Below are 14,895 nucleotides of genomic sequence, written 5' to 3' on the forward strand. Positions count from 1 at the left end.
CATTTCATAAGCTATTTTTCCCAAATAAAGAAGCTATTTATCCATAAAATATTATAACACAAAGTTTGCAACTATGTTGTTCAGTCAGTACCCAATTGCTCAAAATAAAGTCATATGTCCAGGATATATCATACCTTTATAAGAACATTTTCCTCATAAATGATAAAACAAGCACATTTCTATCTGGATTACCCCTTTCCCCTACTCTTTAGTAATGGTATATCAACTTATATCAAATCATTTTAACAAGGTTTTGGGGACATAGCAAACAAATTTTAAACACTTTATTTTAATAAAAGTTACATACAAAACTGAGATCAACACAGTAATAAAAATTACTTTGCCTTTTTGTTGACGGGAAGAATCTATAGGTGGATTATAATCTACTAGTTATGGGTTTAAATGCTGATAAAGTGGCAGACTTTCACTAGTGTGTATCAACAAGTATTGATGTTACCTGATTTTAATTCAGAAAACAAATTACAAAAGGGAACTACAATGTAACAGACATAAGCAATGGCATTCAGATTAATGAGCAAGAATTACTTCTGAATTATTTAGAAGGAGTAATAACTAAATTCACTCTTGTTCATTAACACCATATTTTACAAAAATATTTATTTACACTGTATACAGGGCTATACATTAACTTTTTCTCTCAAACACATTTGCAAGATTAAAAGATGCCATTGCTACCCTAAGTATTATACATAGCGAAGGGAAGCAATTTCATCCAGAAGATACAAGAATGCCAGAACATTTACACGTGGTTTTCCAAATAAAATCAAGAACGTTCAGCTAAAGTAATACAGTTGAATTATGGCATTATTGGGATAGAACACCATCTATACTTAAATATAGCTGGATCAACTGTAAAACTGAGTAAGCACTAAATGACTTTTTGCAGTATGTTCGTTAAATAACTGCATCATAATAAGCCATTACATTTTCAGTGAAAATAACTACTTCCAAGTGTATAATTCATATCTCCCAGTTTTAAAGTGCTAGTCCATCCTTGAAAATTACTGAGAAAAACTTATACAGATCATAGCTAAATTCTTATTAACTTTAATTTCTATAAACACACTTTCCAGTTTGCCAGTGTTAAGTATGTTTTTTCTGAAAAGATTCTCTGCCTTTTTCCAGACTTACAAAATTTGGTATTTAGAAACGCAGTACAAATCATCCAGTTCCTAATATTTTTTAACTCCACAGAGAAAACTCACTCTGATTCATGAGTTTTTAACTATAACAAAATGTTTTGAATGGTTCTAAGCTACTCCATACAAAATAGTAAGATCTCATATGTAGTTAGGGTGGAGGAATCTCCAAGTTCTTGTACCGGGTTTGGAGTGACTTGCGACGTTATGATACATTTTGATACTTTCTAAGTCTCACATGTCTGAATCCATCTATCTTTAACTAGCTAAAGCAATGGATATAGAATCATACAGCACTAATGAAAGGATGTGAGATTTGGGACCAATTCCTCATCTTGAGGAAAGTCATTGTTAAGCATGAAATCTGTCTAGTTATCTTTACCAAGATTGTAGCTCTAGGTTTCTGCTCTTTCAGATAAAAAACACTTCCTATCAGCACATTCCAGTCTATATTCAATCAGAGTAAAATCCCAATAAATATCTCAATTGAATTATTTCTGAACAAATAAAGAACACCTAATAATGCTCTTGTAGGAATGTAATACGACTGTTAGATATCAAAAAGAGCAAAATATGGGATAATTATTTTATTACATCCTTGTTTGCTTGGTAGTATTTTCAGTATGTGGCTGAATAAAGACACTATATCAGACTGAAGGCTTCAAAATATTGCAAAGGGTATTTCTTCAACATTCAAAGTTGTGCATATCTATACAAAATTTTAGAACAATAACGGGGTCATCTGAATATCTGTAATAATTAAGGCTTGTACCAGCAAAAGCCAAGTGATGGCAACACCATTTTCATTACGCACCAATTGTTTACTGTTAGAAAAATATAACAATAAAAAGATAAATGTAAAGCCCTGCAAATATGACAATTTCCCCCTTAATTACTGGGGCATCAAATGTCTAACATTATACTTCGATGTATCTTGGTATTGTGTCATAGGTTTGTCTGCAATTCCACAGGTCCCAACTCCAACCTTTCCTGTAACACTCTCAGGAGAAGCAAAGATACTCCGCTTTACCTGTGGAACAAATTAAAAATACAATTTGAATTACTTTGAAAATGCAACAAATAATAAATTACTATATCAATAATGTGGTTTATCAGTGATTAAATATTCTGAATCATATAAATTTTATCTATTTGGCTTATTTCTATACAAAGAGATTGATTAAATTATACTTCACTGGGCCATACAAAACTGAACAATCTGAGATACACAAAACATTAAGATTTACAACAACAGCATAAAAGCTTGTTGTACAAAGTTTGTGCAAAACATTTCAAATTCAAAACATTCTGAGAACAGATTGCTTTATTTTGGAAATATTCTGTACTCAAATAACAAGGTTCAAATTCAAACTATAGAACTATTCTGAGAACCAAATGACTCTGGGATGATCAATATACCTATTTTAGTCTAGAACTACTAGAATTCAAAATATTGCCCTAAAGTTTTATACCGTGCATGCTTAACTTTTCTATTAGTTTATCTTGTAAAATTACAAACTGTTAAAAAGGTGAAAAATACTATTATGAAATCCCTCATATTTTTTCTGGAAAGATTTTCAGGAAATGGTTTGCCAGAATGGCTGGCCCAAAGTCATCTAGTTGGCCCTTTGTGCCTGAGCACTAGGAGTCAAGGTCTCCTAGTTTCCAGCCTAGTGGCTTAACCATCACAGCAAACTAGTTATCATATCTCTATACCTCCAATACACTAATATGCATGTCATACGCACCTGGCCTTTTTTATTTTTTGAATATGCTCTATTGTTGAACTGCTGCCATTTGACTTTCTGATCTTCTCGTTCCTGCTCTAGTTCTTTGATACGCTGGGCCTTTTTCAAAGCTTTCTTCTTTTTATATTCTCGTTGTTGAGCAATCATTTCTTTTCTAGAAAGTAAAATGTCACTGAAGATTACTTATGTAGTTCATAACCTAGTTACCTAGACTAATTTGTTATAAATTCACTTTTATTCTCAGAACATGTAGACAAAAGCAAGGATACACTGATTAAGAGAGTCTCACCTTGTACTAGGTGAATGTAAAGATAAACTCTCAGTACAATGGGCTTCAGCTGTCCTCGCCTATTTCATTCTCCAGCTGCTGAGTGCTGTCATTCCTTCTGTAAAGCAATCTGTGCACTGCAAGTTTCAATAAAGCACAGCAATCCCACTTTTATATACTACGAACAAAGCTCTTTTAGAAGTCAGCTGAAACTAGCTAGCTTGCTTCTTGCAAACGGAACTCTAGAATTAACTCAAAAGTTGTTCCAAGATAAAATTTTTCACAAATTTTGTATAGAAAATACTTAATGTTGATTGAGCATTACAGGATTAATTTTATTCATCAAATTCATATTAAAAAATTCAGTCATAGAGCAAACACAAGTATTACAGATAACAGTATAATATGTTATACTTCAATCTTTCCAAACCTGGAATAAATTCCATTATCCTCAGGCAGAATCAGATTACGGAAGGCTGACTTAAAACAGTCAACATAATCCTGTGGTGCTGCATAGTCACAGTACCAGTTCAGCACTAGGATTAATGAAGTCATTTTCAATAGACCAATGGACTTTCAGTTAGGTAGCAAATTTCATATCTTAAATATGTAATAGGAAATCAGCAACTGAGGAACTAGACTCCAAATTTCAGATGTCTTTATTGCTACAAAAATACCTTAAGTATTTTGGTATAAACAATGAGGTAGGTATAGATTTTGTCATAAATACAATGAAAACCTATAGAATGGCAGCCAAAAACCTCAGAAGGAATGAGACTGTCTCCTTTTGTCCTAAAACCAAAGTCTACTTTTTTTCGTCAGATCAATGGTAATTACTAGACATGTGAAATGAATACAATAAGTAATTCAAGGCTGAATGGACATTCATAAAAGACCCTGCTTAAGTCAGACCAAAGCAGAAGATGCCTGTCTAGATTTAGCAAAGATTTAATGCAAAATGTATACCCTTCCCCGATTAACAGAAAAAAAATCACGAATGGCTGAAACTTCTTTACATCTCTACAGAACGGCATGTGATTTGTTCACTATTACATATATTCACAGAAAAAAATGAAAACTAACACATTTTAGAGAAACATGTAGAAAAGTTATTATAGGTAGGTTCCTTAAATTCTGATTTATTTTATTTTAGAAAAATGATTCTAATAATAGCAACTATTTGATTAAATTCTATTTATGTTAGGGTATTTGATAAAAAAGAAATCTTTACCAAAGGAAGGCAGTGGCAGTGATGGTGGTGACAATAAGGCTTTTTTCTTCCCAATTCATAACCATATTCTTGACAAAGCCAGTGGATTCCTATCATTTCCATTTCACTCTCTCTCTCTCTCCCTTCCTTATATATTACAAAGACATGGAACCAATGCAGCCCTTTTTGCAGTTCTAGGAACAAATAATTCACAAACTTCCCTTTCACTTGAAGGCGATCCATGGGGATTCTTCTTTGCCTAATGCAGTCATAAATTCAGCCCAAATTATCCTGCTTAATTATTCAAGACTCAGCAGTATTCCACATATATAGCCTGAGCACATACATTGGTTTGGATTTTTTTTTTAAAAAAAATGTATCTTCAACAGAACATTCTTATCTATATGTAATCTCTGAATGAGAAAACCCATCAACAATTTTTCAATTACAGAACTTTTTTTTAGAGTGATACCACATATTAAACAATAGAAACAATTTCCATCACTTACTTGGACATAGGCTTGTTGCCATTATCTTCCTTTGTTTTTCTTCCCTCTTCCACAGGCTTCAAATTGAGTAGAGGCGTGACTTCAGCATTACCATATCCTGCAAACGTGACTGCAGCTGTACCATTCTCTTCATCTATCTCTTCAATTTCAGCTTCATAACACCTGTAAAGATATCATGGCTGTAAGCATGTGAGTAAAGGTTTAAGACTCAACCCTGCAAAACTTAAACATGCAATGATTACATTTCAATATATTTCTACTTAACAGTGGGTTGGGATTGATAATGAAATTCTGAGATTATTTTATGGCATTCATTTACATTTACTTTCTCAGCATGAGTAACTTATGTTGATCTATAGCCACTAACTTAAAAGTAAACTCTATTGAATTAAATAAGATTTACTTCTGAGCAGATATGTATATGATTGCACTGTTAAACTCTAAATTAACAACTGACCCAATGACATAGCTTCTTAAAAATAAACAAAGAATGACCAATATTCAAAGAGCATATTTAAGAAAATATGAAAAATATTGTAATCTATTAAAGTGGCAATAATATAGATTACAAAGGTGATTATCCAGTTTTTTTAAGTCACATCACTTAAGACTCAAAATAATCTAATATAATCATAAATTAAAATATGTATATATTCTATGAATGCACAATTCACCCTCTGAACTACATACTGATTCCCTAATTTATTTATATACTATATTATTTAATAAATAACTCAAGGTGGCAAATATTCCTTCCTCTTCACAATAGCTTTGTGACGTGAATTGAATTGAGTTAGTGACTGGTCCAAAATCACCTGGACAGTTATCATGCCTAAGACAGCCTCCTGGGTTTCTAGTCTGGTGCCCTAACCACTAGATTAAACTGGCTGTAATACCAATTTTGCTGCTCTCAGGAGTACATGAAGATTGTACAGTGTAATTGGTTTTAGTTAAGGTAGCAGAAATTCTCCTGGCCAAAATGGACTCTTTAGCTTCCAAAAATTCAGGTACTCACTTCAGCCCCAGAAAAATCTTGGTTGCTCCCAAATCAAGTCATTCTCCTCTTTTGAATTTCACAAAGCTAAAGGCACCAATTTTTCTCTACTATTCCACTAAGCCACCCCAAAAAGGTCTAAACAATTTAGTTCAACACACTACGGTGACACTTGACATTCCACTCTCTGCAGCTTTTGGAAACTGCAAATGCTGTTTATGATTCAGTGGCCATAAGGAAACTCAACAATGAAACTGTGCTTAGCATCAAGTATCTAAGTAACAAAAATGGAAACCAACATATAATAGAATTTTTATTGAAAGAAAAAAAATTGCTTTGGATAGCAAGATGGGTAGCATATATATTTAATAAATAAAATGAATAAAACAACAATTTCCTTCAGATGGAATATTTCCATATGCTACTAAAAAGGCAGCTCATTAACATTAGGGTTAAGCTCAGGAATCAAAGCTTGTTTATTGCTACTCCTTCCTAAGGTGAGTCTATTACTGTGAAAAGAATACTCTCCAGCTGCAGTATTCCCTAATTATTTTGGAGGAAAGAAATACTGCTGTCAGAGATTGGGTTTGATTTTCAAGTATGTCTGCTCCCTACAATATAAGTAGCCCTCAACTTATGACCACAAATTGAGACCAGAATTTTCCTTGTTAAGCAAGGCAATTGTTAAATGAGTCACACCCAATTTTAAAACTTTTTGACAGTTAAGCAAATCGCTGTAGTTGTTAAGTGAATCATGTGATTGTTAAGCATGTTAAGCAAATTGGACTTCCGCCACTCACGTTGTTTGTTAGAGGAAAGGGTGCAGGTGGGGGGAATCACAGGATCTCGAGATGCTGCAACTCTTGCATGATTCTGAGTTACTGCAAGTGTGATATGTTGGCTGCCATGCACCCAAAGTTTGATCGTGTCTCTATGGGATGCTATATCAGTTGTAAGGATGAGAATGGATTGTAAGTCACTGTTTTCAGTGCCATTGTAATTTTGAATGGTCATAAATGAATGATTGTAAGTCTAGGACTACCTGTATCAGTTTTGGGAGTCGCAGAAGGACTGAGCCCTTATTAATGGCTCCAAAGCAACAACGGCAGAAGACATGTACCTACTTTTCCACCAAGTAACAGTCTTCTATATGATTGTAACAGTAACCAAAGTAATCTGCCATTTCTGAGTCCAATCCTATCACTTTTTAAAAATATGTTTGTTATAAAGAAAGAAAGATTGTATGGACAGATTCTTCTTTTGCTTCTTCCCTTCTGATATGTATTATTCTTTGGTCAGGGCTCCATTTTTTTCTCCAAATAATATTCTTAGCATTTTCCTTTCAATTACTGAGGAAAAGCATTATCATTCCATTTTGATTATTGTATTCCAAATTTTAAAAGTTATTAGGGATCGTACTAATAGAGACTATAGACTAAGCAAAATTGGAATTTACCAATACTATATATTCCCAAACAACGTATTTGTTTAAGATATATATTTATACCTGCACTCCCTTTAACTAGCCACCCTCATCTTGGTACTCTCCATACTTTGGTGATTATGCTAGTTGGCTGATGACAAAATATAATTTAAAAGATACCAGGACTGACTACCGTAGGTTACAATTTTTTTTTTTGCCAAGGTGGTATTTACCATGATGGTGATGGAGAGAATATAAACCAAAGGGAAATATCTTACCATGAAATTGTATTAATTCATGTAACTGTACAGAAGTTTGTTTTCTACACTTACTGTCCATCTTCACTCCAAATTGCCATACATCTGTCTCCAACTTTCCAAGTGTGACTGGGGAGGGCAGACGCAGAACTATCAGAATTTGCAAGAGTTTCTGAAGGTTGTGTTGAAAGGAGGTCTTTAGTTAATTCTATAACTTCCTGGTGGGAGAAAAAAAAGGAAGAATTTAAACATTCTGTCTCCCCATCCCCACAACTTTTGAAAAGTATTTACCAACTGCAGCATATACAGTAACAGACGGAAAAGCACATGAAAACTTTATGTATAGTACAATATTTCAAAGTCAGTCCCTAAAAGGTGCTCCGAAGTCAATGAGATGGCAAATCTAGCACTTCTCTGCAGCCTTAAAAGTGGCTGCATCTCTTCACTAGGGAAGTACGGTCGACCTGCCAACTGCTGCATGACTCCCTTAACAACTACCTTTCCTAATCCTAGGAAAAGACTTGCTTATTTTAATGAAATGCACTCATTTCTCTGCAGACTTTTAAGTAACTATAGAATTTAATCTGAAATATCACATAGACTAGCCTTTTCTGAATATCTATTTTCTTAGTAAATATTTATATTCATATCATATATGAACAATTACATATAATATTTCATTCTGTATTCATATCATTATAGTTCAGCTAACATAATAGAAGCAGAAAGAATTACTGTGGCATAAAAATATTCTGGGTTGATTTTTTACATTTTTTATTAAAAATAATTACTGGCACAAAACATGTATGTATTCTAGGAAGTCACAAAGTACAATTTTAATATATGCAAAGAATACATCAATAAAATAGGTAAAAGAACTGGAATTTCCGGATTTTGTGCTAAAGCAGGGATAACCAAACTTTTAAATGCAAGATTTTGAAAACATCTGTAAATTTTCAAATGAACACAATCTCTACAAGATGAATTATGATACCAACCATGTTATCCACAGTATTTTGGACTGTATAACTCTGTATAAATCAACTTTTAGTAAACCACAACAATAAAAAATGGAAACTTCAAAACATAGGAGCTGCCTAAATTAGTACACCACTATTACGTTAAATATATGTAAGGGTTTATAATTCACATAACAAAAGTTTTAAAACATAGTTTAAATAGAACATCTATAAAAATCTATTGTACCTGCATTTTTATCATATTATCATAATCTACTGAAGGTACATAACATAACCTTTTTACAACTAGTGGAGTCCAGCTGTATTGGGGCTACCTATCTACACCAGTGTTTCTTAAAGTATGGGTTGCAACGCAGAGGCTGTGAATGGCCTACTGCAGTTGGTTTTTTTTTTTTTAAAAAAAAGAAGGAATGACCAGCCTGAAAACCCAAGGCTTCTGTGCAAAACTTGGATCTATTACAGGAGTGGGGGAGGTATTTACAAGAATCAATCTAAAGGAAAATGTTAAGGTTGGACTTATCTCACTGTCACTGGGTTGGGAGAGAATATACAACAAAATGTATAACTTATTTTCAGTTTCTGAAAATTGAAACATTAATAAAAGCACTGTAACAGAACTGATTTAAGACAATAAAAAACTCTTTCTTCCGTTTCCAATTTTTTGAGTTAGACTGTCTGCCTTCAAAAGGAAACCCAACTTTTACCAATTATGAAAAAAACAAGTCATCTTTCTCATCAAAAATAAGGTTTTAAATTTTATTGGGTCCTTCTGCTTATTTCCAATGCAATGGTTTCACTTGAAGTTGTTTTATTTGATGTATGGGTTAAACTGTAATGATTAAAAGTGGCATATTTTGCCAAGCCTTAACTCCAATGAAATTATTAGTTTTATTTCAGCAGGGTCATAGAGATTCCCGTTATTATTTTAGAGAGTGAAGAATATCACAGGATTTGTGTACCTTTTTCCTAGAAGATAACAATTTGGGGAAAGCTATAGTGCATGAAAAAAATTAAAAGTCAAATAGCCATTTCTTGAAATATTGACCAAATCTTACCCAATAAAAAAATAGATTGTGATGCAAAAATGGATACAAGCAGAAAAAATACACACTTCAGAGAAAAATATCTAAATAATTTTGTCTTCACTATTAGTCATCTTTTAAAAAATTTTCTCTATTACGACTATCACCCTGTTGTGTTTTTATGCACGCTGAAATTGAGCTTTAATTAATTCAAATGTTAGTCACTCCTTTGAATTACAAGCTACAGAGCATTTTTTTAAAAAAATTGTAAAAAACTCACAAAACTTATGTGGTTTCAGAATCCTACCATTTGAATATATTTCCCTCAGTGAACATATCACACATTAAACAGTCCCTGCTTAACTGATTCCTATAGGATAGTATAACTGAGGATATTTTAACACTCAAGATGTTATGGAAAATGACTCGTTAAAAATAGATCAGAAAGATGGCAAAATGTATTTTCAATATGCTCTTACACAGAAGAAAATTACTTTAGAATGATACCTTATATAATGTATATATACTAAACCAAACTTCAGAATATTTTTATTTATAACCATACTTATGCAACTACAGACTGATGCCTTTAAGCAGATGATAGCCCTAGTTCTTCTGAAGCTAATTTAATCCTCAGGAAAAAATTTATTAATATTTACATAATGATTAATTTACTACTTTATACTTAATTAAGCCTTAATCTTATTTTATAGCTCATTCTGATTAAGATATTATTATAACGAACATAAGAAGTTCCTGTTAGTTTGGACCCCTGGACCATCTAGTCCAGCAGTTTGTTCTCATAGTGGCTAACCAACTTCACAAAGACTCCATAGTCTCCTAGCAGATGGTCTTCAGAAGCAGTCAAACACAATTCTGCAGAACTCTTCACTATATAGGAAACATTCAATTAGCAAATTTATTTCTTCTCAGTTCTCACCTGCAAATCTTTCTTGAGTTTTAATAAATCTTCATTATCTCCATTTCCTGTCAAAGCAGCTTCAACTTGCTGTAACTGAGCTTTATAACTAGCTAATTGTTTTGCCAGGTCTTCTGACATCTACAAAAAGAAAAAGAAGCTATAATATAAACCAAATCAATTGTACGTACAATTTAATGGCCAGATTATTCATTTATTAAGAATTTTATTTCAAGCCTCTTGTTCTTCTGTATTTCAGATTGTAAGATAAAATGAAATGTAGATTATCAGGCTGAATACTATAAATCTTCATAGATAGCAAGATGCAAACATGACCCAAGTAATCCTGAAAGAGTAATTTAAATTAATATTATTGTATGGTTATTTATACATTATCTCAGTATGTTGATATCTGAACTACAACTGGACATGATTAAAACATTTTTTTTCTTTTTGGTCTTAAATATACATTTATTTTAGTCTAATCTCAATCTCCATTTTCAAAAATAATCTTTGAAAAGACTGTTAATACTTTTCTAGTCATAAAAATAAACTTAACATTTTGGGCATATTCTTTGTATTACTTCATCAAGCTATATTAAAAGCAAACCAAACAACTTTAGACATTTTAAGCAACAATATAAAATATCCGTAAAGTTAAGGGGCAACAACAGAAACTGGATAACCAATTAAAGCAATAAAATATAATTGTCCTGAGTAGCTTCTTAAAGTTCAAGAAGACCTATACCTAGTGGATCTTACACTGTACTTTCAAAAATATGTTTCATGTAAACCAACAGAGAAAATATAAAAAAAATATGATCACAAGCAGGAGAAATGAAAACTGCCACACTAAAATTATTTTGAAAAACTACCCAGCAGTCGTATTATCTCACAGCTGAAGTTTATAAAGGCAGTCCCATATAAATTGCATTAATAAAAATATAAGGCCTCTTTATAATCTTTACTATCAATGTTTTGGTTTATGATCTGTTAATGTTATATCAAATTTTTAAAAGGTGCAGAATTGTCATTGTTAATATATGACTTGCCCATCTTTCATTTAAACCAAATCAATATAGGCCAATATTAAAAATCCTAATAGAAATAAAATAGTTCTATTAGCACTATATTGATGCTCAAAAGTTTGATATACAAACTTTTCTTTAAAAAAATAAATAACATTTAATAGAAAAAATATAGGTAAAGCAGACATTTGTTTCAGGAGGTATTATAAAAATCCATCTGTAGATTAATTAGACTTAAGTTTCATATAAGGAGTTAGATTTGACAATTTAGTATGCTACAAGAGATTAACTCTTTTAATTCTGGTAATAACCACAAAAACAAAACCTATCTTTCTGCTACCAATTTGTAGGTCTGTAAAAAGCCTTTTACATACACAAAACATATCCTGCCTAGAAATCAAAACAGTGCTGCTTGATAGGTTACTATCTGTATTATTAATAGAAACTTGCACAAAGGGGAACAATGAAGTAGAATATTGAGCAGGATGTACTTTCAATAACACAAGTTACAACATAATATTCTCCAAATGTTTTACACTACACTTATCAGAATTCCCCAGAAATATGGCCAGATTTCCCAGAAATATGAAGTTAAGTGCTATTAAAGATTTACATAGAAATAAAAATAATTTGAAGTAATGGTAAGAAAACAAAAAAATGTGTGAAAAGTAGGTTAAGTAAAGAAAAAAGGAAATATATATAAATAAGTAACTTCCAATATTCTTTGCAGCAGTTATTAACATTTTATTTTTCCTACCTCTATAAGGTTACATCGTACTTCCTTTTTTTCCATATTCAACCCTTTGAAATCAGGAAATCACCATTTTGAACAAAAAGTCCAAAAGAATTTATTGTCTCACCTCTGATCAAACAGATCAATTTTGCCATTTCTGTTAATTCCATTACCTTGACAATCCATTTCTCCACTCTAGGTAATTTCAGTATTTTTCCAACTTTGAGCATAATCTTGCTGAAGTTACCAGGTTAAAAAAAAAAGTTTCCCATAAGTCTTTTCTAATTGGCTATCCATAAAGTTCTGGTTTCATTTGAATGTTAATCTTTAATATTCCTTGCATGGTTATTTGTATTTGTATCCAATATTTTTGCTGTTTTACAACTCCACTGTACATAGTAAAATGACATGTTTTTGTTAGTTGAAAATACCTTTATCTATATAATTTTTCTAGGGTCATAATGATAGGTTTTATAGCAGTTATAATTCAAAACCTTTGGAGAAATAAAGCTACCTATCCCAAGTTTAGATAGACACTGGATTGTTTGCTTTCGTTATTAAAAATAGTGAATAGTAATTTGTCAAAGATAAAGTAAGATATTCTAAATATACAATACTGGAGCTTTTTAATTTCCCCACTCTTCCCATGTTAAATTTCTAGCAAGTATTTCAGATGGAGGAAACTCTTGCATTTTGTGCAATCCACAGAAACCTTACTTCCCAAGCCTAGATGTGGGGAACCTTTGTCTTCTTGATGTTTCTGACAAGATAAAAAAGTTGGCATTCCTTCTCTAGGAATATTTCGTTTTCAAGAAAATCTTCTACTAGCATGTAGGTAATAGATGAGATTGAGACACCTGTTTTGAAAAATACTGCCCACTTTGAAAACAATAAAACCCAGTAGCAATTCAAATTCATCAATCTTTTATAAGATAACACAAAAATGTCACAATCCCTTCTTGCAACCCGGAAACACCTTCTGACACGAATGTAGTAGTAGTCCTTATGACAAACAAGGATCAAATACAGAAATAATTAGAAATAGAAAATCAATAAAAACCAAGCTGAAATATTATTTACTGATAAAGAGAGAGCACAATTAATCGTATCAGCATCTAAAGTGCTATTACACAAAGTGTAATAGTAATCATTTAAAAGGATACACCTGTGGGGGGAAAACTATACAATTATTATTTACATGAATTTGGCCTGATAGCAAGCCTACCTGTTATTTTCTGAAACACATCAACCTGCCCTTATCTGCTAGATTACTGCTACTTTTTTCTGGGAAGAGGCCAAAAAAATAATGCACCAGTTCTAAACTTTAATCTTATTCCATAGAAAACAAACGTGACACCCCACCCCTTGTGTATTAAAGGCCCTTCATTATTTCTCTAGTACAGCCAGTTACAAATTTCTGTAACAAAGCAGAAAACCAGGAGCTGTGATAACAAAGACTTCACCGAGAACAGAGTGTAAGAAAGAAGAAAAACAAGCGCAAGGGGGGAAACCAAAAGCATCTTTCAGAGAATTAAGGAAGCCGCGGAGGAACTGCTAATATGGGGAAAGGGATTAAGGACAGAGAAAAGACATCTATTTTCCATCAACCTAAAAACCAAGCCAGGGCCCGAAGCTTCTGACCCTGGATATTATTACTCCTGGGCTAAACTGAGGGCTAGCCGTCACGGAACGGAGACCAACGGGTAGGCCTAGGCAGAAGAGAGAATGCGCCAAGCCCCGAAGAAGCATACGGGGAGAAGGGAAGGCCTGCAAACTGGGGAAGAACAAAGACGGCTCCCGCTCTCAGAGAGAAGAACCGGAGCCAGTCCTTCCCTCACCCCGCTCCCTTTGCGCCAAAACTGGCGAAGCAGAGCGAGAAAAGAGCAGGCCTCTCACCTTGGTTTCGCACACAGAGGGCTTCTCTCACTCCCGGAAGGCCTCACGAAAACTGCGCGCGCTGTCTTCCTGCGGCTCCTAGCGACCACGCATACAAACCGGAGGACGGAAGCGAACGCTCGCGAGAGCAGCGGGCGAAGAAACCGGCGTTCAACGGAACTTGAGTCACCTGACTCGGCGGAAGTGCAAAAGGGCTCCTCTTCCGCCCCGTCACAATGTATTGCGGGGATTCAGTCGCCGTTTGTTGAATCTTTCATGTGAGGGTGGCGAGCGCACAAAGAAGCAACTAGCGCAGGGGTAGGCAATCTTGGCTCTTTGATGACTCGTGGACTTCAACTCCCAGAAGGCTCAGGAATTCTGGGAGTTGAAGTCCACGAGTCATAAAAGAGCCAAGGTTGCCTACTCCCGATTACTAGCGCGATGTGCAAAATAAAAGCACGCCGGCATCTATTCTTTGCAGTATTTTTAGATACATTCTAAAAATTGATAAAAATAAATAGAAAAGTAATGGGAGGCAAAAGGAGAGACAGGATCATTCATTTACAATGCCTTGGTAAGGCCACACTTGGACTACTGCATTCAGTTTTGGTCACCACGATGTAAAAAAAGATGCTGAGACTCTAGAAAGTGTACAGAGAAGAGCAACAAAGATGATTGGGGGGGCTGGTGGCTAAAACATAAGGAACGGTTGCTGGACTTGGGTATGTCTAGTGAAGAGAAGGACGAGGGGGGACATGATAGTGTTCCA

At 33.6% G+C, this 14,895-nt stretch overlaps 1 protein-coding gene across 3 annotated transcripts; it reads right to left on the reverse strand.

Annotated features, from left to right (window-relative positions):
* Window positions 1–269: 269 nt before the first annotated feature.
* On the reverse strand, window positions 270–14,299 carry SMNDC1 (survival motor neuron domain containing 1). 3 transcript variants are annotated; one of them, XM_039325182.1, is made up of 6 exons: window positions 14,148–14,299; window positions 10,512–10,631; window positions 7,645–7,787; window positions 4,896–5,057; window positions 2,909–3,062; window positions 270–2,190 (listed from the first exon to the last, which is right to left on the reverse strand). In XM_039325182.1, exons 2-6 carry the CDS (start codon window positions 10,629–10,631, stop codon window positions 2,053–2,055), a joined length of 717 nt encoding a protein of 238 aa, XP_039181116.1. In that variant the 5' UTR covers window positions 14,148–14,299; the 3' UTR covers window positions 270–2,052. The 3 variants fall into 3 exon arrangements, with proteins under 3 accessions (XP_039181116.1, XP_039181114.1, XP_039181117.1); XM_039325180.1 differs by lacking the exon at window positions 14,148–14,299 and adding an exon at window positions 12,425–14,128; XM_039325183.1 differs by lacking the exon at window positions 14,148–14,299 and adding an exon at window positions 12,379–12,403.
* Between the last annotated feature and the right edge of the window lie 596 nt (window positions 14,300–14,895).

The sequence above is a fragment of the Crotalus tigris genome, unplaced genomic scaffold (assembly GCF_016545835.1).
Source record: "Crotalus tigris isolate CLP2741 ecotype Arizona unplaced genomic scaffold, ASM1654583v1 scf7180000024319.607755, whole genome shotgun sequence".
In the NCBI taxonomy this organism is placed as follows: domain Eukaryota; kingdom Metazoa; phylum Chordata; class Lepidosauria; order Squamata; family Viperidae; genus Crotalus; species Crotalus tigris.